Source organism: Tauraco erythrolophus, chromosome 11 (assembly GCF_009769465.1).
Source record: "Tauraco erythrolophus isolate bTauEry1 chromosome 11, bTauEry1.pri, whole genome shotgun sequence".
In the NCBI taxonomy this organism is placed as follows: Eukaryota; Metazoa; Chordata; class Aves; order Musophagiformes; family Musophagidae; genus Tauraco; species Tauraco erythrolophus.
Window position 1 is genome coordinate 2664068 of NC_141475.1, and position 23819 is coordinate 2687886.

A 23819-nucleotide genomic window follows, 5' to 3' on the forward strand; every position below is an offset into this window, starting at 1 on the left:
CTGGGAGACCAAAATATTTCCATCAGGTTTCCATCTCCTGCTGTCCCAAGGGAGTGGGTTGGCGCAGGCTGCCCGTGTTACACGCTCGGCACGAAACAGAAATTCCCATCCCCTTTCTTTGTCCAAATTCCCATCCCGCGGCTCCCTGCGCTCCTCATCACAGCCTGGGACGGGGCCCCCCCTCGCCATCGGCACACCCACCCCCTCGGCAGCCCCGTTTGGCCCAGGTGTGGCTCCCGACACCCGATCAGGAAGGAGGAGGGAGAGGGGACAGGGGAAAATGATGGGAGAGGGATGTGCCAGAGAAGATGGAGCCTGAACTCAGCCCCAAGATGTTGCTCCCCCTGTGCTACGATGCAGCCAGGCAGCGGTTTGAGGCCAGATTTGCCCCATTCTCCCTGCTCCCACTGGGAAAAGGGGGGAAGTGGTGATGTCGTTTCATCCCGAACAATCTACAGGGGGATGAAAAGCTGACATTGGTCCTCACCCCCTGCCCTCCTGCAATCCCGCTCTCGCTTTGCCCAGGGCACAGGCACCCCTCCACCTCCCTCATCCCTCTCCCTACTTCTTTTTTTTGGCTTTTCTCTCCGCTTCCCACCTTCCCCTTGGCTCACCTAAAGGGCTGGGTGCAGGTTTACTGCACCCATCGGACCCAACTCACACCCCGGGAGCTTTTTCCTTCGGACTCAGAGCTTGCAAACGGATTAAAATCCCCGGCATGGCATCGTCCCAGGACTCACCGGCTTGGTTGGTGGTGATGTTGACAGAGACGTGCTGCGGTGGGAAGGGGCTTTTGTTGGAAACCCCGTTGACAGCCTGGATCTCGAAGGTGTAGGGGGTGTGAGCCCACAGGTTGCTGATGAAGACCCGGGTCTCCGTCAGCCCCAGCTGCCTGGGGACAAAGTCCACGTTGTCATCGCAGCGGGAGCAGGCGCGGCGGTCCGACCGGCACTTCTTGCAGACGATGTTGTAGGTGACGTCATCCCGACCTCCCGTCTCCCGCGGCGGGTGCCACTCCAGGATGATGGACGTCTCGTTGACGATGGAGATGACGTTGCGAGGGCCGGATGGGACGCCTGCGGGAAAGGAGAGCATTGAGATGGGGCCTTCCTCAAAACATTACGCTCAACTCTACTGGGGGCTCCAGCACAGAGGACACCCCACCACTCTCCTCCGTGCCCGGCACCGCTCGCTGTTTTTCGGCACCAACCGAATGTTGGCCGAGGGATGAAAATTGCATTGACCAAATCTGCCGGGAGTCACCGCAAATGCTTCAGAGAACGGGAACCTGGAGCAGGGCCGGAGTCGATAGGGAGTGATTCAGGAGGAATCCAGGTGGGAGAGCACCATCGAGGCATAAACATACGTCTGCCCGAGTCTGGGGAAGGATTTGGGCTCACCAGGACGGCACCACGGACAAAACCACTAAACCCAGCTGCTGGGTTATATTAACTACGGGGAGCAATTAATTACTCATGCTGGCGGGCTTGGTACTGCACTTCCGAGGAAGAAAAAGGACTTTGCCACCATGGGGGGAGCCATAAAAATGATGGAGGACTTGACCTGCGAGGGAAGGTTAAGAGAGCGAAGCACACTCCGTCTTGGGAAAAAACATCCCGGGGGAGCCCTCCGCGTGTGTGTGCTGGGAAACGTCGTTAGCGGCTGCAGATTAATGAGCCCCGTTAGTGGCTGGGGATGGGCTGGCGTGACGTGGCTGGTGGGATGGAGAAGTCATCCTGCACGGAGGACCTGGCTGTCACCTTGCACCTGCCACCGCTGCCAGCTGGCACAGGGGGGGGTCATGGGTGGCCCCCTCCTGCCCAGCTCCTTGCCCGCTCCCGGGATGGCACCCAGGGAGGCACTTCGGGAGCCTCTCGGAGCCGTTGCCGCGGATACCGCGGATGAACACGTTTTGTTAAAACCGCCTGGAAAAACGATAGCTTTTAAAAAGAAAATGAAAATAAAGGAATTCCATTCCCTTGAATTCTTTTTGCCCTTTAGCGGAGTAAACACGTGGGGCGCGGAGCAGCTGCCGGCGTGGCGTCCTGGCTGGAAAGGGCTGTCGGGGGCTCCAGGCACCAAGCGCGTCCCATGGCAGGGCTCCCCCCAAACCCCATCAGCACGGAGCGGAGACGTCCAAGGGGGTTCACGGGAGGGGTGGGTGGGGGACACGGCAGGAGTGAGGGGAAGGACATCAATTCCACGGGGGAAGCAGACTGGGGAACCCGCAAAGGCTGGCGAGAAGGATCAATAAATAGTGAGTTACCCCTAACAAGCTGCGATCTGTTTCGGGAACCTTAATCCCCTCTTTGTACCTTTAAGCAGATGGCACCTTTTCAAGCATTTTTTTTGGAGAAAAAGATAGAAAACCATCTTTCTTCCCTGGCCCAGAGGCAAACCAGTGTGGCCTCAAATTCCTCACCCCCCCTCTTTAATTGCAGCCCCTTCCCTGCCCTGGCAGGGGCACGGGGCAGGAGCGGGGCTGGCGGGCATCACCCTGCGGAAGGGCTCTGGTGCAGGGCAGCGCCCGCAGCTCCACGCTGTTGTTTACGCCTCTGACACAGAGAAACTTAGTCGGTGAACAGCTGGCACCTCGGATGAGAGCGCTGTAAAATGAAGCGTCAACGAGAAGAAATAAAAAGCAGCAAACGGGGTTTTTTTAGACTGTATTCCTATACTGTAAATCCGCTACGTAATGAGACGTAATAAAGCCATACGGATTTATCTGCGGATGTGCTACCTGCCGACTCCCTCCGCCACGGCAGCTCAAGCATCCAGCAAAACGTGCAAATCCTCTTTGCTTCCAAAGTGTGTTTCAGGTATTCCCAAGCACCCAGGGCCCGGAGCATCCTTGTGCTAAATCTCCCCGATGGGCTGATTCAAGGACCTGGAGCGTATTTTGGAGTGGGGAGCCGAAGCTGAGCCTCATGTTCCTGGGAAGCTGAAGAGCACAGCAGCTCTTCCTTCTCTCTTGGGCTCTTTTCTCACCAAAAGACAGGCTGGAGGCTGCTGTTGCCATCCCAGGCGGCTCGGACAGAGAGCCGAGCAACGATCCATGGCACGCAACGCCACGCGGAATGCCAACGCTTAACACAACCTTTCTCCCTATAAAAAAATACTCCATCTGCAAGACTATGAACAAGACACCAACCACAGACAACTTTAAATTCTAATTTATCCTGAGGACTATCTCCCTGCCATCACCACCGCTGCCAGGGCGATGTATAAATTCAAATAGCTGACGGAGAGGCGGGTGGCGGGGCCGTCCCATCGCTCATCAGTCGGTGGGTATCACGGCGGTGCCGTGGGAAAGCAGCAGGACAGGGGGAGAAAATAAGATTCAAAAGCTCATGGGGCGAGAACTTCACCCCTACCGCTTCCCAAGATGCGGAGGGGAGCGAGACCCTGCAGCCCCCCCCCCATCAACCCCAATCTGTTACTCACTGGTGCAGGCAGCTGTCGGCGGGTCGAAATCGGCCCGGTAGTAGCCGTTGCGGCACGTGCAGAGCGGCGAGGCCTCGGCGGTGGAGCGGCTGTTGGAGGGGCACGGGGCACAGACCCCCGTGCCCTGGCTGGCCTTGAACGTCCCCGCTGGGCAGGCTGCAAGAGAAAGGAGAGGAGAGCGGTTGGGTGGCAGGGGTGAAAGCAGGGTCGTGTCCTTGAGACAGGGCAGAAAGAAGAAGAAAAGAAAGAAATAGAAGAAAAATAAGACATGGAAAAGCTTTGCACCTGTATCAGAGCCAAACGGGGTAGCACCTTCCTGCGAAGCCGGCATGACCGTAGTTTTCCACGTTGGCCATAAATTATTTCTGAAGCCACCAGGAAAACGCTGCCATCACCCAGCGATGGGCAAGTTTGGCACAGCGTCCCCCAGGACATCAGCCAGCCCCGGTCCCTGCCAGGTACCACCCTACCCACACTCTCCGCAACAACACCGTAATGAGCCAGGCAGAGCAAGGGGGCTGCGGCAGCCGCTTCGCCCCTCGCATCCAGGCAGGGGGACACGGACACACAGGGTATCAGGAGAGCGTTCTCCTTCCGCTGATCCCAAACATCCCTTTCCACCACCCCAACAGCACGGCTCAGGTCTCACATCTCTTTTTCCATGCAAAATTTGAGCATTTAAATGAAAAAGTTGATGCAATGCCCATGACAGTGTCTTATGGGTCCATCCCGTTAATCCGTCGCAGCCCGGGAATGGGGCTAACAACCTTCCCAGCCTTCGCCCTCTGAGTTCATTCAAGCAGGAAACGGCAACTAACTCATGAACGAGAAGATGCTCCAGTTATCGTTATGGCAAGGCTTTAATCAGCAACCAGGGTGGGGGAGCTTTCATTAATCAAGCATCTCTGTGGCTAGAGGGTGAAGATGGAGTGCCAAAGATGGGGTCCCTCATCCCTGCCCCACCCCACTGCTTCTCACCAGCTAGGCACCGATGAACAGATGCTCATCCATCCTTGAAGTCAAACGAACCCCTTGGGTGATCTCTACAAAACCTAAGGCTGCGGAAGGCGTCGCCTGTATTTTGGCACATGTACCCCAGGGACCAGACCTCTATCCAGGTCCACCACCTGGATGGGGGGAGATGGTTCCTGGCCTCGCACACATGGTGGTCCCACCTGCATTTGCCTCCAGGCTCTGCCCCCGTGATGCTGTCACCTCCAAGGCACGGCTCTGCAGAGAGACACCCTAAGTGTCTCATAAACACGGCGATGATTGAGATAATGGAAAGTGCCTCTTAGCCCCTGTCTGCTGCATCAGGATATGAGGCATCTCCTAGCAGCCATGAAGAGGAAATTAATAGGAGCAAGCAGGAGTAACCACTTTGATGCAATTTCCTTGGGAGATAGTGGACCATCTAATCTTTATTGGAGCCCTTTAACCTGTCATTCAAAACTCATGAAGGCCTCTTGCTCACACAGCCCTTCCAGATATTAAAAGATGATAAAAAAGGATAAATCAAAACAATATTTTACAATTTTATTATTCAGGGGATTTTTTTCCCCCCGCCTCAGGCACGCAACCAGCTGCGACAAACTGTCTCTTCCCAATGGCGTTAGCAGCTGAGCAGGGATGCGACACCCCAGAGGGACCCCCCACCATCTCGCACTGCCCTTCCTCCTCCCCACCACGGGAGGACTGCTGAGTCCTCCACGTCCTACCACAGCCATCCCATACATACGGCCTCTTATGGAAGCACTCGGAGCCATCACCCATCACCTCGTGCAAGTAGGCGGCTAGACGTGTGGGATCACCACGCACTCCAGGACACCAGACGGGCACACAAGGGCTCGAGGGGAAATTTCAGGATGCCAAAGCAGAAAGCAGCTGGATGCAGCCCCTTCCCCGAGCCACACACACAGCCCTGTGCCCCAGAACAGCACGAGAAAGCACAGAGTCACACCAGACACGCAAGGCAGGAGGCACAACCGCGTGCGGACACCAAGACTTGGAGGTGGATCTCCGTTTCTTCACCTCTCCCTTCCCACCAGCACCTCCCTGTGACGTCCCAGCAGCATCGTGCTCCCGCCAGCAAGCATCAGCACCCATGAGATGTGCAATGGGTGACCTGTGGGCTCCAGAGCTGGAGGATGTGGTCAGAAAAGTGCCTGAAACACGTTGGGCTCTTTGGAGGAGCAGGAAGGAGAGGGCAGCAGTACCAGGGAACAGTCACCTGGATTTGGATGGAAGGGGATGGGAGAGGGAGGGGAATGGCACTATGAACGCACCGTGGTTTTAAGCACAGGGGCACGTCGGTGGGTCGGTCGAAGGGGTTTGTTAACTTTTAATTACGATTAACCCAAGAGATGCTTTGGCAAAACACCTGAACAAAGTCCACTCTGCAACCCGGCGTCCTCAGCGTTCCTTCATCACTTCGCTCATCTGTAAATTCCTGTAATCTCACGGGCACGTGGCTCTTAATTGTTGTTATTATTACCAATTAGCTTTCCTCTCCTGTAATTACACCGTGCTTGCCTAAAGCCTCCCGCAGTTCCAAGGGAGGCCGATGCCTTCTCCCTCCTCCCAACGCCGCCGCGGGCTGCGACCCTCCGCTCTCACCACGTCTCCCCTCCTTCCTGGGGAGCCGAACCACGCACCTCAACCCCAACGATAAAGCTGGAACCCTCAAGCCTGCAACGCCGCAGCGGGATTTACGGAAACTCAGGCAGCGCCGGATCCAGAATCCTTTGGATGGAAAACGCGTGGTCTGAGTTCAAGGCTTGGAGAGAGGGCTGGAGCCCAGGATGGAGCAATAAATCATCCCGCTAACGGCAACAGCACTGTCCACCTTGATTTAAGGGCTGCTGCCAGAAAGTTCCGTGGAGTTGGTGAGGTCTGGATCCGCAACAGGGCCTTGGACAAGTGTGGGATGAAGCTCCATCTCGGCTTTCCCTTCGGAAACAGGCTCCTTCTGCGCAGCCTGCAGCTCTCCAGGCCAGAGAAGAATTAATTGATTGTTGATTATGTGGGCTGGGTAAGATTAACGATGTGCTTAACTATCTCTTTCCTTGCCTTCATGTGCTGGCTGGGAGGGAGCATTGTTGGGGGGGGCTGCTTAAACCGAGCTTCTTCCAGCTGGAGTTACGGAATCGGTAACGGCAGCAGCAGCATCGCGAGGCTTTTCTGCTGCTGAAAACTCTCCCGTCTTAACGGTGCGTGTCCTGCACCCTGATATTTTGGGTGCCAGGGGTCCTGGAAGAGCTGGAGGTAGGCAGGACCTCCGTCCTGCTCCTGGCCAAGGCAAGGCACCGTCAGCAGGCCAGATGCCCCACGGGAAGGGCGCAAGCACGGGGGTATCCGAGCGTTCCAGTTTTCAAAATAAATCTTCTCCGTTAATGCCTGGAACTTGCACTTTTTAATTACTCTCTCAGGGAAGCTTTAGTCAAAAAAAGAAATAAAAAGAAACAAAAAGAAAGAAAGAAAGGAGACATCTCCTCTGTATTAACTTGCTCTAAAGCTCCCCGGGGACGCGCAGTGGCGTTTTTTCCTTATCAGCTTTTAAAATAAGGGCTTCTGCAAAGAATTCGAGATTTCGGCTGGCAACTGCCCGCCTCCCACCGCCAGCCCTCGCTGCCACCCCGTGCAGCTCCCTTCGCTCACGCCATCTCATCGTCCCCACGCCCCTGACGTCCCCCCTGGGGCAGAGCTAACCACGTTCACTGGCTTCTCCCAAATCCACACTTGGTTTTGGGTTCCTTTTTGGGTCTAACGCCTTTAGGAATGCCCATGCCAGCGGTTACGCTGGCACAGCGGGTAAGGAAAAGACAGGCTGGAAGTCGTGGTGCTGCATGAGGCGATGCCCTCGAGCGAGGCAGAGGTGTGGAGAGGATTGCTACGTGCAACGGCACTGGAAAAGCCCGGATGATCCAGCACGCTCCAAAAAGCTGCGTGGCTGGTACCTACCAGCACCCCCAGCAGCAGGGAAGGTGCCCTGTTGGGTTTGAGGACACTACAGCCATGAACCGTGGAGGAACCATGGCTCATCACACTCAGAGCCTGCTGGAAAAAGATTCAAGGCCGTTTTCCTCCCTTTCTCCAAACAACAATTTTTTGTTAAGACAAAAACCTGGCTCCTAAACACAACGCTTGCTGCACGAGACTCACAATTTTGGATGAAACCAAAAAAAAAAAACAACCAACCAAAAGACCAAAAAGAGAGGAGACGCAGGCTAGGAAGCCCTCCGAGATGCTTTCAGCTGAAAGACACCATCCAGGCAAATAAACGCCCCCGCAAAGCCACATGCTATGGAAAATCAACATTCAGAGGATGTTACAATGACAGGGACAGGTGTTCCGGGGCTTTTCGGGGTGGCTGCTGGCTCCCACTCGCCCTCCCGGGCAGGCAGCGGCACGGGGACCGGTGGCATCACATTCCCCGGTGACACACACCCCTCTGGGCTGCAGAACCGCAACACAACCAACATTTTTCAGTTTCGATCCCTTTGATGTGATGACACCAGGGATGCGGGCTGCAGGCTGGGGAAAAGCTGACGGAATCAGGCGAGTTGGCACCCACACACCAGCACTCCCCACGGGAGCTGCCATCTCCCCATCTTCAAAGGGCTACTGGGGTGCTGCCTTCCCACTCCGCTTTCATCTCCCGCAGTATCCCCCCGCAAACATCCCAGCAGGGAGTGGGCGCCCGGTGCCGGAGGTTTAAGCGCATCCCTGACTCGACACTCTCCCTTCATCCCTTCCCTCCTGCATCTCCCTTGGGGAGGGGGTTGTTTGGTGGGTTTTTTTCCCCCTCCCCTTTCTATTTTTTAATGATCCGATTCCCTTTTATATCAAGCCAAGTGCTTCTCCTGAGCACCTCCGCCCTGGCACGGCCACAGCGAGCTCAGCAGGCAGCCGGCAACACCGGTGGGCATACTGCTGTGCCATCCTCCGGGAGGCATCTGTACATTAATCCTGAGAGGTTTCTGTACTCGGAGCAACACCGTGCTCCAGTGAGGAGGGGTGGGAGGGTACCCGTCGCACACATCCTGCCTTCCTGACCGTGCCGAGAAGGGAGACACGGATGAGACCCGGCCCTTAAACACCCCATCAGCCACCAAATTTCCTTTCCTCCATCCCAGTCCTTGGGGCAGGGCAAGGAGCGGGACCCAGATGGAGAAAGAGGGAAGTCAGAGCATCCCTGGTCCTGAAGCATCTTTGGACAGACTAACAGATGCTTGTTCCTCCAAGAAGGGAGCTCAGCACAAATCCCACGGAGGGATAAAACCTCATTGCGGTGCAAACTTCACCGTTTGTGCAGCCAAACGTGCAAATTCTCGCCGTTCCGGATCACCCAGAGCTGCTCCCACCTCGGGGCCATGCGCTCACCCAACGTAATTACAACCAGCACCCACCTCATCGCGTTCTTTCCATATTCCAGAGCTGTACAGGCTGAAGGTCATGGGATAAACATGAGCTTCCCAGCATCTGGGTTTGCATCCTGCAGGCAACCAGCTTCATCCCTCCCCGATGGGGGAGGAAAGAGGCTCCGGCCCCTCGTGACGCAGACAGTTAATTAAAGCAGCCCTCCACTCTGGAGAAATGGGTTTAGATCCACCTTGGGACACATGGAAATTAAAGTCGGTGGCTTCTGAGCCCAGCCCATCCTGGTTTATTCATGAAGGAAAAGTAAAATTCAATGTGTTTTTTTCCCCCTTCTCAGGGTTTTTGGGGTTTGGGGTTTTTTTCCTGTTCTTCTCACAGATGAGAAATGAATCTCGCAGCTGCGCGAGGCCAATTAGAGGCAACAAGGCGTGGGCTCTCCCGAAAATCCCATCCCTCATCAAACCAAGGGCTTGCTCCCCGGAGCGGACCGAGGCGCTCACCGACCGAGCCGCGCGTGCTCGGCTGCAAGCAAAACGCACCCGATGCTCACCCAGAAGTGTTTCTTGTCCAGGAAGGCAGGCTTGGGAAAATGAAGGGTCTCCAGACGCAGAAGAGCTTCGACACCAACTGTTTAGCGGGTAGTGTGACCCTAAACGATGAGTTTAAGCCCAGAGTGGGGCACATAAGAAGGACATAGAGATGCTGGAGCGGGTCCAGAGGAGGCCACGAAGATGATCCGAGGGCTGGAGCACCTCTGCTATGGAGACAGGCTGAGAGAGTTGGGGCTGTTCAGCCTGGAGAAGAGAAGGCTCCGGGGTGATCTTATTGCAGCCTTCCAGTACCTAAAGGGGCTACAGGAAAGCTGGAGAGGGGCTTTGGACAAGGGTGTGCAGTGACAGGACAAGGGGCAATGGCTTTAAACTGAAAGAGCGGAGATTTCCATTAGATCTAAGGGAAATATTTTTCACTCTGAGAGTGGTGAGGCACTGGACCAGGTTGCCCAGAGAAGCTGTGGCTGCCCCATCCCTGGAAGTGTTCAAGGCCAGGTTGGATGAGGCTTTGAGCAATCTGGTGTAGTGGAAGGTGTCCCTGCCCGTGGCAGGGGGGGTTGGAACTGGATGATCTTTGAGGTCCCTTCCAACCCAAACCGTTCTGTGATTCTCTGAAAGAAGCTGGTTGTGGCTCTCCCATGCCCTGCTGCTTGTGGTACTCGTCTTCCCATGCTTACCCGTTTAACCACCACTCTGGGCTTGGCTTTCTCTGTTTTTCATGGTTGAGGGGATTTTGAAGGTCTAAAGACGAAATCTGTCCCTAGATCTGTTTGTTGGATGAGACGGGGAGAGCACAGGCGCCCTGGGCAGACGGTGCCGCGGGGCTGCCAGCTTGCGCAGAGCAGGGAAACGCGCTTTGCCCTCCAAAGCACTCAATGGGGGGGAAAAAACCCAAACCCAACACTGCTCAAGGTCACGTTCAAAAATCACTTTTCCCCCACTTGGGTTTTGTTTTGTTTTACTTTCCACTTCGCCCCAGGCCAAGGCTGCCCGATCTCACGCCAGAGGAGGTTTGACAGTGGAGTAACCAGCAGTCGCGTGGCCATGGTGATGCTCCTCACCATCCCAACGTGTTTATTATGCTGAGTCAGCAAATGAAGGGAGCTGAAGCTCTCCGCTTCTTGAGGCTACTTAACCTACCTATTCTCTCCTTAAAAAAATGCATCCAGCAGCTGCAGTGTGCCACGGGCTCTTCCCTCCCCCGCGGTGCAGCCCTGGAAGCAGGACAGGGCTGGGCTCATCGTCGCTGCCCCAAACAAGAAAGATGGGGAGAGGCTGTTCAGGAGGGCCTGTTGTGATAGGACAAGGGGTAATGGTTTTAAAATAGAGGGAGGTAGATTCAGATTGGATATTAGGAAACAATTTTTTACCATGAGAGTTGTAGAACACTGGAACAGGTTGCCCAGAGAGGTGGTGGATGCTCCATCCCTGGAGACGTTCAAGGCCAGGTTGGACGAGGCCCTGAGCAACCTGATCTAGTTGGAGATATCCCTGTTCCTTGCAGGGGGGGTGGACTAGATGACCTTTGAAGGTCCCTTCCAGCCCTAACCATTCTATGATTCTATGAAACCCTCACGGGCAGTGGGGCCGGGGCGGTTGGCAGCTATCCAAATAGGAGCCACAGAACAAATGCCACAACATGGCATTCCATGGGAATGTGATATAAGGAAAGAAGAGATTGATTTGCCAGTAAATAGACAGCGGTGTCCAACCCCCTACTCCTGGGCTTCCGACCGCCCCGACCGGCGCTATATGAATATTTATGTCTCTGCTGTGCGTTAAAACCAGAGCTAAGGGGTGGGAACAAGCCAAGAAATCCATCCTGCGCCAGGGCTGCAAAAGGATTTAAGGAGAAAGAGGGTGAGGAGGACAGGCACGCTGGTGGGGAGCCGGATGGTGGCAGGAGCAGAGCGCTCGGGGTTAGCTCCAGGGCTCCGGCAGCAGGACAGGAAAGCCACAGTCTGTCCCGGAGTTTGGGAGGCTGCTCCCACCGACCTCTGGCACCCCGAGCCCCGCCACTTCACCCGTTTTTAACAAACAGGGTGGTTTAGCACAGCTGGGTGCCCCGTCCTAACCACAGGCACAACCATAACATGGATTTCAGGACACCCTTGCAATCTGGGTGCACTTGGTTTTAACGAGGGTGGTAGAACGAAGGCTGAGCTTAGGTGGCTGGTGCCGCTAAGGCGTCACGTGCCACCGTGGTGATGCTGATGTGCATCAGGACTACACCAGTTCTGGTCGATCAGATTGAGCACAAGCTGGAGAGAAAACCACCAGGACCAGTCCCAGTGAGCAGATATATCCCCAGTGCTGTAATGTCACCTGTAATGAACCTCCCGATGAGCTCGGAGCAAACAACTCGGGGAATCAAGATTCAGGCCAGGACTCATGTCCCGAAAACACAAGCCCCAGAAGATGCTCTACTCCCAGCCCAGGCATCGGGCTCGATACAGACGTCACAGACCAAGATTATTTCCCTCGTGAAATTCCAGCAACAAGAGACTCCAGGAATCAATGGACACGGACTGGAAGCCATACAGAAGAGCCGATACTTTCGTGTACCACTTAACCCAGCACATCAAGTCCACCCCAACACCTGCATGAGCTATCGAGCCACCCAAGGAGTAGGAAAGCGAGCTGCCGCCAAAACTCACCGTGGGGCTCGGAGAGTCGCTCTTCCCCCAGGTACGGAGGTGCTGGTGGGGGCTGCAGTCAGAAGCCCCCCAAAAACGATGCGTCTTTGCTTTGCAACCGGCAGAGCATCCCTGGGGATTTTGGGAACCACCGATGTCACTCCATAACGACATGAAATCAGGGCGGCATCGCCCCTGGGCTCCCCGAAGTGCAACCCCCTCCTGGCTGGGAAGCAAACATCTCCCGTTCCTAATAGGAACTAATTAAGCGCCTTTTCCTCCTCCGCCAGCTCACGCCACGCAGTATCCCCTCAATCTAGAGAGCATCAAGTGCTTATTAATTACGTCTGAAGTAGTTCCTCGTTAGCGCTGACGCCGCGAAGGATGAGTCACCCCGGGATGGCGTTGGGCAAGAGCTTCAGCCACGAGGCCGTGGATTCCTCGTGTCTGCGCCATGGCACCAGAGGACATCGTGCCTTGGGTTGCACTGGGATGGTGGGATGCTCCGTCATGGAGCAGGACCCCCTCATCCTGGCAGGGATAAGCCTTGAGGACCATGCCCAGGGGTGGATTGGGCAAGGGGAGGCTGGATCGGGCAAGGGAAGGATATCCCAACCAAGGTGCAACTGCTCTCCCACATCCCTCATCCAACCCAAGAGCCCCATGCTTGGAATTAATTAGAAAAGTAATTAAAAGAGCTCCCCTATGAATATTTATAAGGCAACGAGCCATAATTCCTATTCCTTGGAGGAAAGGTGCCTTCCTACCCAGCTGCAGAGAGGAGAGGGGAAACGTGGCACCGACCAGGAGACCGGAGGCTCCGGCTGCTCCTGCCTTCGCATGTCCTTGGCCACGCGCAGCCCTGGCCCCCGGGAACCTGCCTCCATCATCCCACGCAGGTCTGAGCACAGCGCTCCCTTCCCAGCCCCGGGGGTGGCATTTTCGTCAGGAAGCCTTATGCCCCACAGTCGGGTGCAATTTGCTTTTATTTCTGTATACGAGCATCACTTATACGAATTTTGTACGATTTCGCTCTCTTTTAACAACACCTCGTTTCCCACCCTAAGCCGTTAAACGGCGGCTGCTGCCAGTGACTTGCCCTGCTCATGCCGAGCAGCTCTCATCAGCCCAAATCTCCTGGAGCCAGAAAACACCTAAAAAGCAATTTTTGAAAGTTTTACCCGGCTCCCTTCTACTTATTCATTTTTTTCCCACCCACGCTCTCCCTCTCTGCTCTTTTCTTACAGTTTTCCCTGCCCAAACCGCTCACTTCCAAGCACCTTTTCCCAGTAAGCTGCTGGGGAGTCCCCACCTCACTTGCCTTCATCCCAACTTTCCAACACCCCAACAGCACAGGAAAGCACCGGAGACCATAGAAATTTTGACTTTCCTTTCCAATTCTCCTCTTTCTGGATATGGCTGAACTTAAAAACTCTTCCCAACTTCCCAATCCCGCTCCAGCTGGCAGGAGAGTTGGTCCCAGAAGCATCCCAACCCTTGGGCAGCCAAGCCCAGCTGCCACCAGGCACCGCAATGGCCAACGGCATTAGCTACAAAAGAAATACTTTGGAAAAAATGTTTTCTCGTGGCACGTGGGCTCCACTACCTGATAGAAATAGGAAGCGAGGAAAGATGGAAAAGTGAAAAATCACAGATGGGCTCCTCAGGCAGCACATGGCCACAGTGCCAGGGCAGAGGAGAGGGCACCGCAAGGAAGACGAAACAGTTGGATCCCCATCCACGTCCTTCATCCTTTGAGGTTCTCCTGCAGTATTGTACGTACCAATGGAAAACTTGGCCAGGGCCAAATTTCCACCCTCTGCTCCTCAAGGGTACATACTGGGACCAACGCTATTCCATATCTTCATCGACGACATGGACAGTGGGATGCAGTGCACCCTCAGCAAGTTTGCAGAAGACACCAGGCTGAGTGGAGCAGCTAATTTGCTAGAGGGAAGGGATGCCATCCAGGCAGACCTTAAGAGGCTTGAGGAGCTCACATGAATCTACTGAAGTTCAACATGGCCAAGTCGCAAGATCCTGCACCTGGGTCAGGACAATCTCCGGTACCAGTACAGACTGGGAGATAGATGGATTGAGAGCAGCCCTGCAGAGGAGGACTCGGTGGACTGGTGGGTAACAAACTGGACACGAGCTGGCAATGTGCGCTGGCAGCCCAGAAAGCCAACTGTATCCCGGGCTGCATCCAAAGCAGCGTGGCCAGCAGGTCAAGGAAGGGGATTCTGCCCCTTGGCTCTCATGAGTCCCCCCCTGCAGTCCTGTGTTCAGCTCTGGGGTCCCCAACATCAGAAGGACATGGAGCTGCTGGAGCGGATCCAGAAGAGGCCACGAAGATGATCCGAGGGCTGGAGCACCTCTGCTATGGAGACAGGCTGAGAGAGTTGGGGCTGTTCAGCCTGGAGAAGAGAAGGCTCCGGGGAGACCTTCCAGCAGCCTTCCAGTACTTAAAGAGGCTACAGGAAAGCTGGAAAGGGGCTTTGGACAAGGGTGTGTAGTGACAGGACACAGGGCAATGGCTTTAAACTGAAAGAGGAGAGATTTAGATTAAAACTGAGGGTGGTGAGGCACTGGACCAGGTTGCCCAGAGAAGTTGTGGCTGCCTCATCCCTGGAAGTGCTCAAGGTCAAGTTGTTCAGGGCTTTGAGCAACCTGGTGTAGTGGAAGGTGTCCCTGCCCACAGCAGGGGGGCTGGACAGGATGATCTCTGAAGGTCCCTTCCAGACAAACCATTCCATGATTCTATGATTCCCACACCAGCTCATCCCCATGGCACACCAAGGAGGCAGGCAACCTGCTCAAAAGCTCCCGGCCAGGGAAAGGACCTTCTGCAAATGGCATGAAGACACTGGCACTGTCCACGTTGGTGCCACCACTGGGGACAAGAGAGATGCCCAAAGCTGCAACATGGGACTCACCTCCAAGCACAGCCAGCTTCTCCCTGCCAAAATCCCCACCCGTGTCCCACATCGGTGGTAGCAACGAGTGGGGAAAGAAAAAGTAGTCTCCTCCCTCCTCAACATCTGTTACACATAAGTCAAAGCCACCTGAGATTACAGGGATTTACTGTACGCAGGCAGCTCTGGAAGATAATTTCTTAGCTGTGAAACATAATTTGCACCTTGGGCTCTCTAAGAATAAAGTTGTCTTCCATAATCATGCGTGATGAAGAGCTGGTGAGCAGATTGGACGTGGAGGCAGGAGGTCTGTGATAGCTCCAGGTCTCACCCTGTCACCCTTGTCCCGGCACCACCATCCCACTGCCAGCACCAGCCCCGCTCACCCGGCGTGCTGAACGGATGCCCGGGGGCAGAACTGTGAGATCTGGGTTTCACCAGAAGATGATGGTCCCCAGCAGGACCTGGCCATCCCAGGAGCCTTTCTGCCCTTCCCAGAACCACTTCAAGCTGTCAAACAGACTCTCCATTTTCCAAGAGCAAAACCCACGAGCACCAAAGCCATCCGTGTTCCCAAGGAGGGCGACCGGCTCCCTCCGTGCCACCTGGGATGGGATCCCAAAGCTACGGCCCCGGCAGGTTTATCGAGCAACTGGTTTTAAGCACCTCGGTGACATCACGCCTGGATGCAGGCAGGTACTATGATAGAGTAAAAAATAAAATTTAAAAAAATAATGAGATCAAAGCAAGTCGATATCAAGTCTCACCTCACAGACAATTCACCCTCCGGGCTGCAGACCCAGCAGAGGGACGCTGGTCGAGCTAAGGTGGAAGTTCAATTCCTAATTCCCCTCGGATATCAGTTCCCCGGGACGCCTCCGCTTTTCCGGACAAGTTTTAGACAGCAAGTCCAGAAGCCAGACCCGAGGCCGGACCCCCCGGCACAGCACGCGGCCCCGCGCCCCGGGCTTTGCAACTTGTGCCCAAAAGACCAAGGAGAGGGTAAAGCTTTGCCCACACCGACCGGAGCATCGTCCCGCTCCCCGCTCAGCGACGACGGGGCAGGATGCGGCCGTGCCGAGAGCACCGACCCATCCGTCACCATCCGCATGCAGGGATATGAAGAGGGTGGAAAACTAAAACCTCAGGAACTTGCATTCCTTAGTTTTCTTTTTTCCGTTGCCCCGGTGGGCTCCATCCTTCCTCCGCACGCACCCACGGTGCCCCAAGTCCCACCTGGCAAATCCAACCGGTGCCGGTGTTCCAGGAGGAAGCCAGGCGAGGTGCGGCAGCGCAACGCACTCCACCTAATCCATGGCTTTTTCCCAGCTTGCGTTCACGCCGTTCGTTAAAAACGGCATCAGCAAAGGCCAGTTTCCCAAAGCAGAGCAGGTAGGAGACCTGCAAACCCGACCACAAGCCCAGGGCACGGCTCCCAAACAATTCCCTGAAAAAAAAATTCCTTTTTTAAATTATTATTATTATTACTACCCAGCTAGGGCAAAAAACCCTTTTTTTAAAAGTTTTTATATCTAACTAGCTGGGGTAAAAAAATAAATCTTTTTAAAAATTATTACTACTAGTCAGGTGGGAGAGATGCCAGCTCCTGGAGAGCTCACCATGGGCTGGACAAACACGGGTGACATCCCCATCCCTTGCAAGCAAATAACAGCAAAACGGCGCTGGCCGGAGCCGTTCCCGAAAAAAAATCCTCATGACTTTAATTGAAAAAAAAAAAACACAAAAAACCACAAAACACACAAAAAGGAAAAAGTTGTACCAAAAGTGGCTGGCTGAGTCACGGGGTTTGCCAGGTGCTGGCGGTTTGCAAACAAGGGTGGGAACAACACGGGCACCGGATGCGGGCCGGATCCTGTGCTTCCTTGTGGCTCTCCCATTGTCCGGGAGAACAATCCTCGCTCCGGCCGGAGAGCGGAGGGCCTTCGGCAGGGTGGGAGCAGGGTCTCCCGGGCTGGCACGAGCGGATGAGGTTGGGAAAACTGGGTGGGTTTCACGGCACGGAGCTTTGCACCCCGATATCCCTAAAAAAGATGGGTTTTCCCAAGCGCTTCAGCTGCCTGCCAAAGTTTCCTAGTTGGACCATTAAGGAGCCACAGGTTTGGAAGTGGATTTAGGTCCCTGTTTGTAAAGAGGCTCATGAAAAGACCCTGGGGGAGCGGGGAACCCAGGGGGGACTTTTCTTCCTCAAGACTGGAATCAATGTAACACTCAAAACTTCTCATTATGGGGAGGAGAAATAGATAAACGGCCCGTAATAGAATTTAAGAAGGAAAAATAAATAATAATAATAATGATATGCAGAAAAATAAAGGCATAAATCACAGCTCAGGGGCCATTCCCTAATCCCATCGAGGCCACGGGCAGCGACGGTCCAGCAGTGTGATGCTCACCCCTTCCCTGGGGCATTTCCCACATTTCTCCTCCATTCCTCCTTTGGAAGGGGCTGGATGAGAGCAATGACCCCCCAGTACCCCACTCAGGATTTGGGGGCCTCAACCTCCCCGCCGGCAGCGAGCAGGACACATGGGATGGGGAAAAACACCCTGAGTCCACCAGAGGAACATTTTGGCTAATAACATCTAATTAAGATTTCCATTAAAACCCATCACGCTCATTAGAAACCAAATTTAACAAGGTTTTCCTGGACATTTTCCTTGCTAAATTATTACAGAGGTTAATGGATGCCTTCATTAAGGTATAATTTAAGGGGAAAAAAAATAATCACACTTTTTTTTTTTCTTTCCTTTTTTTTTTTTTCTTTTTTGGAGGTGCGGTGATTCAACTGTGTCTCCTCCGTAAAACTGGGCTGCCTGTTCCACCCAGTGGTGGAAGCTGGGAGGCTGTTGCCAGGCGAAGGCAAAGCCCCTGCAACAAAGGGGAGCATCCCTCCATCCTTCCATCCCTCTGGCATCACTGCCAGGATTCGGGAAGAGCTGGGAGAACTCTCGCTTCCCAGCGTAGCCCGGGGAAGGATGGGAGAGGGAGCAGGAAACTTGCTATTGTGGAAAAAAAAAAAAAAAAAAAAAAAAAAAAAAAAAAAAAAAAAGAGGAAAAAGCCCATTTTTGAGCAGTTGGGAGGTTCGTGGTTTGGCTAAACCTGGAATAAACACCCCTCGGATGTCACCACTGCCGGTGCAGGCAGAAGGTGTCCCGGCTGTGCAGACGCTCTCGTTTTGGTCTAAAAGTGGCGTTTTTGATGGTCCATGTCTAGTGGAGGGTTTTAAGCCCGATTCTTTAAAGATTGTGGGTGGGGGTCTCCATGGGCACCCCAGCCCTGCTGCCAGCCCAGCCAGGCACCCTGCCTGGGACTGGGACAGGGCTCGGTGCCACGGCACCCGGGGACACCCAGCACCCTCACCAACCAGGTGGTGGGGCACCCACAGCCACCAAAGAGGGGATGGGGGGGAAATAAGAGGGGATGGGGGGGAAAATAAGTGGGGATGGGGGGGAAAAGAAGTGGGGATGGGGGGCAAAGAAGAGGCGATAGGGGGCAAAGAAGAGGGGATAGGGGAAAAAAAAGGGGAGGGGGAAGAAAGGGGAGGGGGAAAAAAGGGGAGGGGGAAAAAAAAGGAGGGGGAAAAAAAAGGAGGGGAAAAAAGGGGAGGGGGAAAAAGGAGAGGAGGGGAAAAAGGAGAGGGGGGGAAAAAGGAGAGGGGGGGAAAAAGGAGAGGGGGGGAAAAAGGAGAGGGGGGGGAAAAAGGAGAGGGGGGGAAAAAGGAGAGGGGGGGAAAAAGGAGAGGGGGGGAAAAGGAGAGGGGGGAAAAGGAGAGGGGGGAAAAGGAGAGGGGGGAAAGGAGGGGGGGGAAAAGGAGGGGGGGGAAAAGGAGGGGGGGAAAAGGAGGGGGGGGAAAAGGAGAGGGAGGGAAAAGGAGAGGGAGGGAAAAGGAGAGGGAGGGAAAAGGAGAGGGGGGGAAAAGGAGAGGGGGGGGAAAAGGAGAGGGGGGGAAAAGGAGAGGGGGGGAAAAGGAGAGGGGGGGAAAAGGAGAGGGGGGGAAAAGGAGAGGGGGGAAAAGGAGAGGGGGGAAAAGGAGAGGGGGGATAATAGAGGGGACAGGGCAAAAAAAGAGGGGACAGGGCAAAAAAAGAGGGGACAGGGGGAAAAAGAGGGGATGGGGAAAAAGGGGGGATAGGAGAAAAAGAGGGGATGGGGAAAAGAGGGGATTGGGGAAAAAGGGGATGGGGAAAAAGGAGGGGATGGAGGGAAAAAAGAGGGGATGGAGGGAAAAAAGAGGGGATGGAGGGAAAAAAGAGGGGATGGAGGGAAAAAAGGGGATGGGGAAAAAAGAGGGAATGGGGAAAAAAAGGGAATAGGGAAAAAAAAGGGAATGGGGAAAAAAAAAGGGAATGGGGAAAAAAGAGGGAATGGGGAAAAAAGAGGGGATGGGGAAAAAAGAGGGGATGGGGAAAAAAGAGGGGATGGGGAAAAAAGAGGGGATGGGGGAAGGGTTTGATTGGGATAACTTGACGTCTCCCTTATTTTAAGCGTTAGCAAATCGTTCTACTACTAATTACAAACTGTTCGTAATTATAGTTTTTAAAAAAACTAAAAAATAAAGCAGCACTCTATAAATCCTGCGCTCTGCTATTGTTTCCAGCCTTCCGCGACGGATAAATGGGGGAAATCAGTAATTACTGGCAGCGCTGCTCGGCGGGAGGGGAGAAGGGTAACGGGGAAGCGGCACGGGGTCGCTGGCGGCTGAAGAAGGGCCGGGGGATGTGGAAGCCGGCAGGGTTGGGGAAAGCCAGGATGCCTGGGAGCAAGGATGCTCCAGGAGCAGCCTCGGCATCGTGGCCTGGCTTCATCCTTACTTTGTGAGTTGGTTTGGGGTTTAAGTTGCCCCCCCTGCTAGCTCGGTTTGTCAGCTCTCGCGAGCGAGCAGGGCATTCCGTTATCCCGAGCCACACTCGGAGGCTCCCGACCACGCTACGACAGGCATTTGCCAGGAAGGGGAAAAAGAAAGCAAGACAAGCCCAGGAAGCAGCAGGACTGCTCTTGCACCCCTTCTCCCTGGCTTTATAAATAGAAAGCCAAAATTCAGCGTGAAGCTGATTTAGATCCAGACTTTTTCCGTCGCTGGCTTCCCCATGGAACTGAGTTATCGCCCGATATCAGGAAGGTCAAAGAGAAAGTCAGCGCAATTCCAGCAGACACAAATTCAGTGCCCCATCCTCAGAGTCCAAAGGGATAAAAGCTGAGAGACCCACTGGCATTCTGGTGAGGGGTTACCTTGCCATCATTAGGTTTCAGAGTGAAACACCGGCAGAGAAAGGGTTTACTAATTTTCCTCGAGGAGAACAAGCGAAATCCACCCAGCATGCTCGTCCAAGGTCTCGAACGATTTCCCCAGCCTCCCAACGATCCCCGCTCCTGCTTCTCTACCCACCTCCTCCCTGGCACGATGATGCATTGCACCTTGACCACGCGAGGAAGCCATAAAGCAAGGCTGAGGGATGGGGCAGAGCAAGACGAATGGATTTAATATCAACCCGAACGGCGCGTGGGCTATCGCGCCCAATGAATTATTCATTCTGGATTCAATAACAGCCTCCGTTTCGCATTGACCCGCAGCTCTCGGGGGCACGAGGGGCCGCGGAGGATGAGGTTAGGCAGTCCCACCGGGTTGTCGGGTACGACGTGCCACCACCCAGCCGAGAGCAACGCGGTTTCGCACCAGCGGGGAGCTCTGTGCCAAACCCCAACCTGCCCGGGGACAGAACCAAGTAACGGGGCGGATGGATGAAGAAAACCTCCCTCCCTCCCACCCCCATCACTCCGACCCTAAATCACAACGACGATCTCGCCGGGACGCGAAACACCCCCGACGACGATGGCGTTCTCCCGCGCCTTTCGCGAGCGGCTGAGTGCCGATAAAAGCCGGGATTAATGAATCCCTCGGCTCCCGGCACGAAACTGCTCCGCTCTAATAGCCCCGTGATCGGCACAGCCTCTCTCCCAGGGGTGGGAGGGATGAGAGAGGGCTGGCGGAGCTAAACAATTCAACCCTATTCTTTTCCCCACCGCGGAGGAATTAAGCCCATTTTCTCAACCTTAAAAGACCGAGGGATTTTTTTTTTTATTATTATTATTTTTTTTGCCTTGGTGACAATTCCCCCAGGCTGGTTAAATGGCTCATCTCAGGCTGACGAGGGCTTTGAGGAGATGTCAGGAGCACGTGCCTCCCGGGAGCCGGGGTGCGATCCCGGCAGCATCCCTGCGAGGTGAAGCCAGCGGGTGACCCCGACCCCTCCGAGAGCGTGAAGACAAACAGAAACGCAACAAATCATTATTTTTAACCCTTGCAATGTGCCACCTCTAGCCCACCGACTTTTGGGAAGGGCAGCAGCAGGCTCATGCCATTCCCTCATGGTCTCCAAGGTCCATGGGGATACAAGGAGGAGCTTGATGGCCAAAGGGTGCATGTCAGCTACCAAGAAGCCAGAGTCCAACTCAAGGTCAGATTTTTACTCAAACACAGTTAATTTCCCAACAGTCCTAATGTAAGTCCTGGCTCAGGCTTTTAGGGCTGGTCTTAGTGAACTTCCAGGAGGGGCTGGCGGGTTTCTTGGGTTTGGGTTCCCCACCAGCGCTGAGCAGCACCTTCAAACGTGCAGGTCCCATTTGCTCTCTCAGCCTTCAACCGTCTTCCTGATACTGGGAACTGGGAAATACTCTCACAGGACTGGGAGAAGGGAGGGAGTTACTGGAGCTCTTCTCTGGAGACAGCATCCTACCAGCACCTGACCACGCTCATGGGTCAAGGTGCTCAAAACCTCAGCCTCCTCCACCGCCCCGGCCAGCGGCAAATAGAAAGGTCAACGCCACCAAAACCTGCAGCAGTTTTACATTATTATTCTTATCCTACCTTTCTGGCAAAATGACATTATTTCCCGATTCCAGTCTTTAGCTAAAATTAGCGTTTCTTTTTCCGTGATGAGAAAATGTCATTTTGCCGTAAAACCCATGTGCGCTTTCTGTTTGTTTATTCAATAGCAGAGGAACGTCTGGCCAGGAACGCTCCGGTTTGCGAAGAGCCCTCCCTCCGATGGAGCGCTTCAGCTCCTCACGGGAATAGACCAGCTCCTGGTGGGAACAAAACCACGCTGAGGGCCAACCATGAAACTCAAAGGAATCCACTGGTGACGGTGCTCAGAGCAAAGCATGAACGCATGGACTCCGGTGGTCTCCCAGTTGTCGGAGACCCGGCACGGAAGACATCGCCGTCCCCACCTCGGCCAGGTGGGAATATGGTTTTTCACAGGGAAAACCTACACAAGTTCCTGGGTTTAAAGCACATGAACAAACAGGTTTCTCCAAAGCTTGAATCTCAACTTTGCCATTTTCAGATCTCCTGAGTTACAGCTGGAGAAGAAACACCACGGTGGTCACCCCAAGAAGCATCACAGCCAAGCCTCGTGCTACACATGCTGCCACCTGCACCAAGAGGTCTAAGTCAGATCTCTTTCCATCACTCCCCCCAACAAAACCAGCTCTAAAGCACTTTGACACCTGCCTTTGACCTTCTCCCTCTTCCCAACCCTTCCTTGACCTGGTGGTGCCCACTATCTAGAAGCTATTTGGAAAGCACCGACGAAACGAGGTTAGCTTCTCAAGCAAAAAGCCCTCTCCTCTTCCCTCCTTCCAAGCAGCGTACAAAAACAATACCTTAATTCGGGCGAGGAGAAGGAAAGGGCAGCGAGTAAAGCTAATAAAAAAAGAAAATAATCCTCCAACAGTATTTGGGAAATATTCATCAGAACGGCGAACGGAGATGAAAAGCAGCGAGCGCCATTTCCATATTTATAAGCCTGTGCTGCAGAGGACTCCAACGGGAAGCAGCACGCTGGCGGCGTGGCTGGGGGAACCCGAAACACCAGCCCCAAAAATTCCAATTAATGCCAAGAATCAGAGCGCCGGCCCGCGCAGCGCTTTGAAGGCAGCGGATCGCAGAGGCGGCTTCCAGCGGGCTCGCGGCGGGAGATGTTCCGGCACCCGCATCCTCGCCGCGTCCGGCCGCCGACTGGAGCGTGCCAAGAAGCCACGGGTTGAGCACTGCTCCCAAATCCCTGCCTGGTCCCCGGAGCAAAACCGCTTCAGGGAAACGGTGCAGAGCCAATTTCACGACAGACATCGGCCAACCTTACCTTTGCAAGCCACGTTGTTCTCCGGCTCGTAACCAGCCTTACACGTACAGCGGCCGATGGGGACCATCCACTCCCCATCCCCATTGCAGTAGAGTTTGATGGGCACGTCCACCTCCTCGGCGTTGGGGATGCAGGTGCCGCGGGCAGTCACTAGAGAGGTGCTCTCCGCTCCCGTCATCGTCTCCGGGAAGATAGCGAAGTTCTGCACCACGCTGGGGCACTTCTTGAAGAAGACCCTGACGGACAGCAGAGACATACAAGCCCCGTAGTCCTGGAAAGCCAGGTAAAAGCCATTGCGGGTCAGAGGCCCAAAACTTCTCACTTCTGTGTTCACCTTCATCAACCTGCCACCAAAGTCCACCTGGGAGAAGCTCTCGTCAGCAGCAATGGTGTCCACTTTGAGGTAGGGTGCCTCTGTCCAGAAGGCGGACTTCTTGGTGGCAATGACAGAGTCTGTCTCGTAGTAGTAGAGGTTGAAGGTCTCCTTGCAGGAGCCGGGGACGTTGGGGAGGCTGCTGCAGTCCCGCACAGTGAAGCGCATCTCGGTGTAGATGCGGTGAGCTCCACGCCGGTTGATGAAGGTGGTGAGGAGCCAGTTGTTCTGGTTGGGTTCGAAGACGTTGCACACCTGGTACGTACGGATGGTGTTGAGGTTCTCGTCGTAGCCACTGACTTCTTCCCACTAGAGAAAGGAGAAGGAAGAAGAGATGAGAGGGAGGCAGAGGGACCAG

At 54.5% G+C, this 23819-nt stretch overlaps 1 protein-coding gene across 1 annotated transcript in view; it reads right to left on the reverse strand.

Moving 5' to 3' along the window:
• Positions 1 to 23819, reverse strand: part of EPHB1 (EPH receptor B1) — a 51491-nt gene that overhangs the window by 16573 nt on the left and 11099 nt on the right. Inside the window, exons 3-5 of the mRNA XM_086618601.1 lie at positions 23089 to 23770; positions 3445 to 3600; positions 741 to 1076 (exon numbers count right to left, since the gene is read on the reverse strand). Coding sequence (XP_086474727.1) covers positions 741 to 1076; positions 3445 to 3600; positions 23089 to 23770 — 1174 coding nt within the window. The remainder of the gene's footprint in view (positions 1 to 740; positions 1077 to 3444; positions 3601 to 23088; positions 23771 to 23819) is intronic.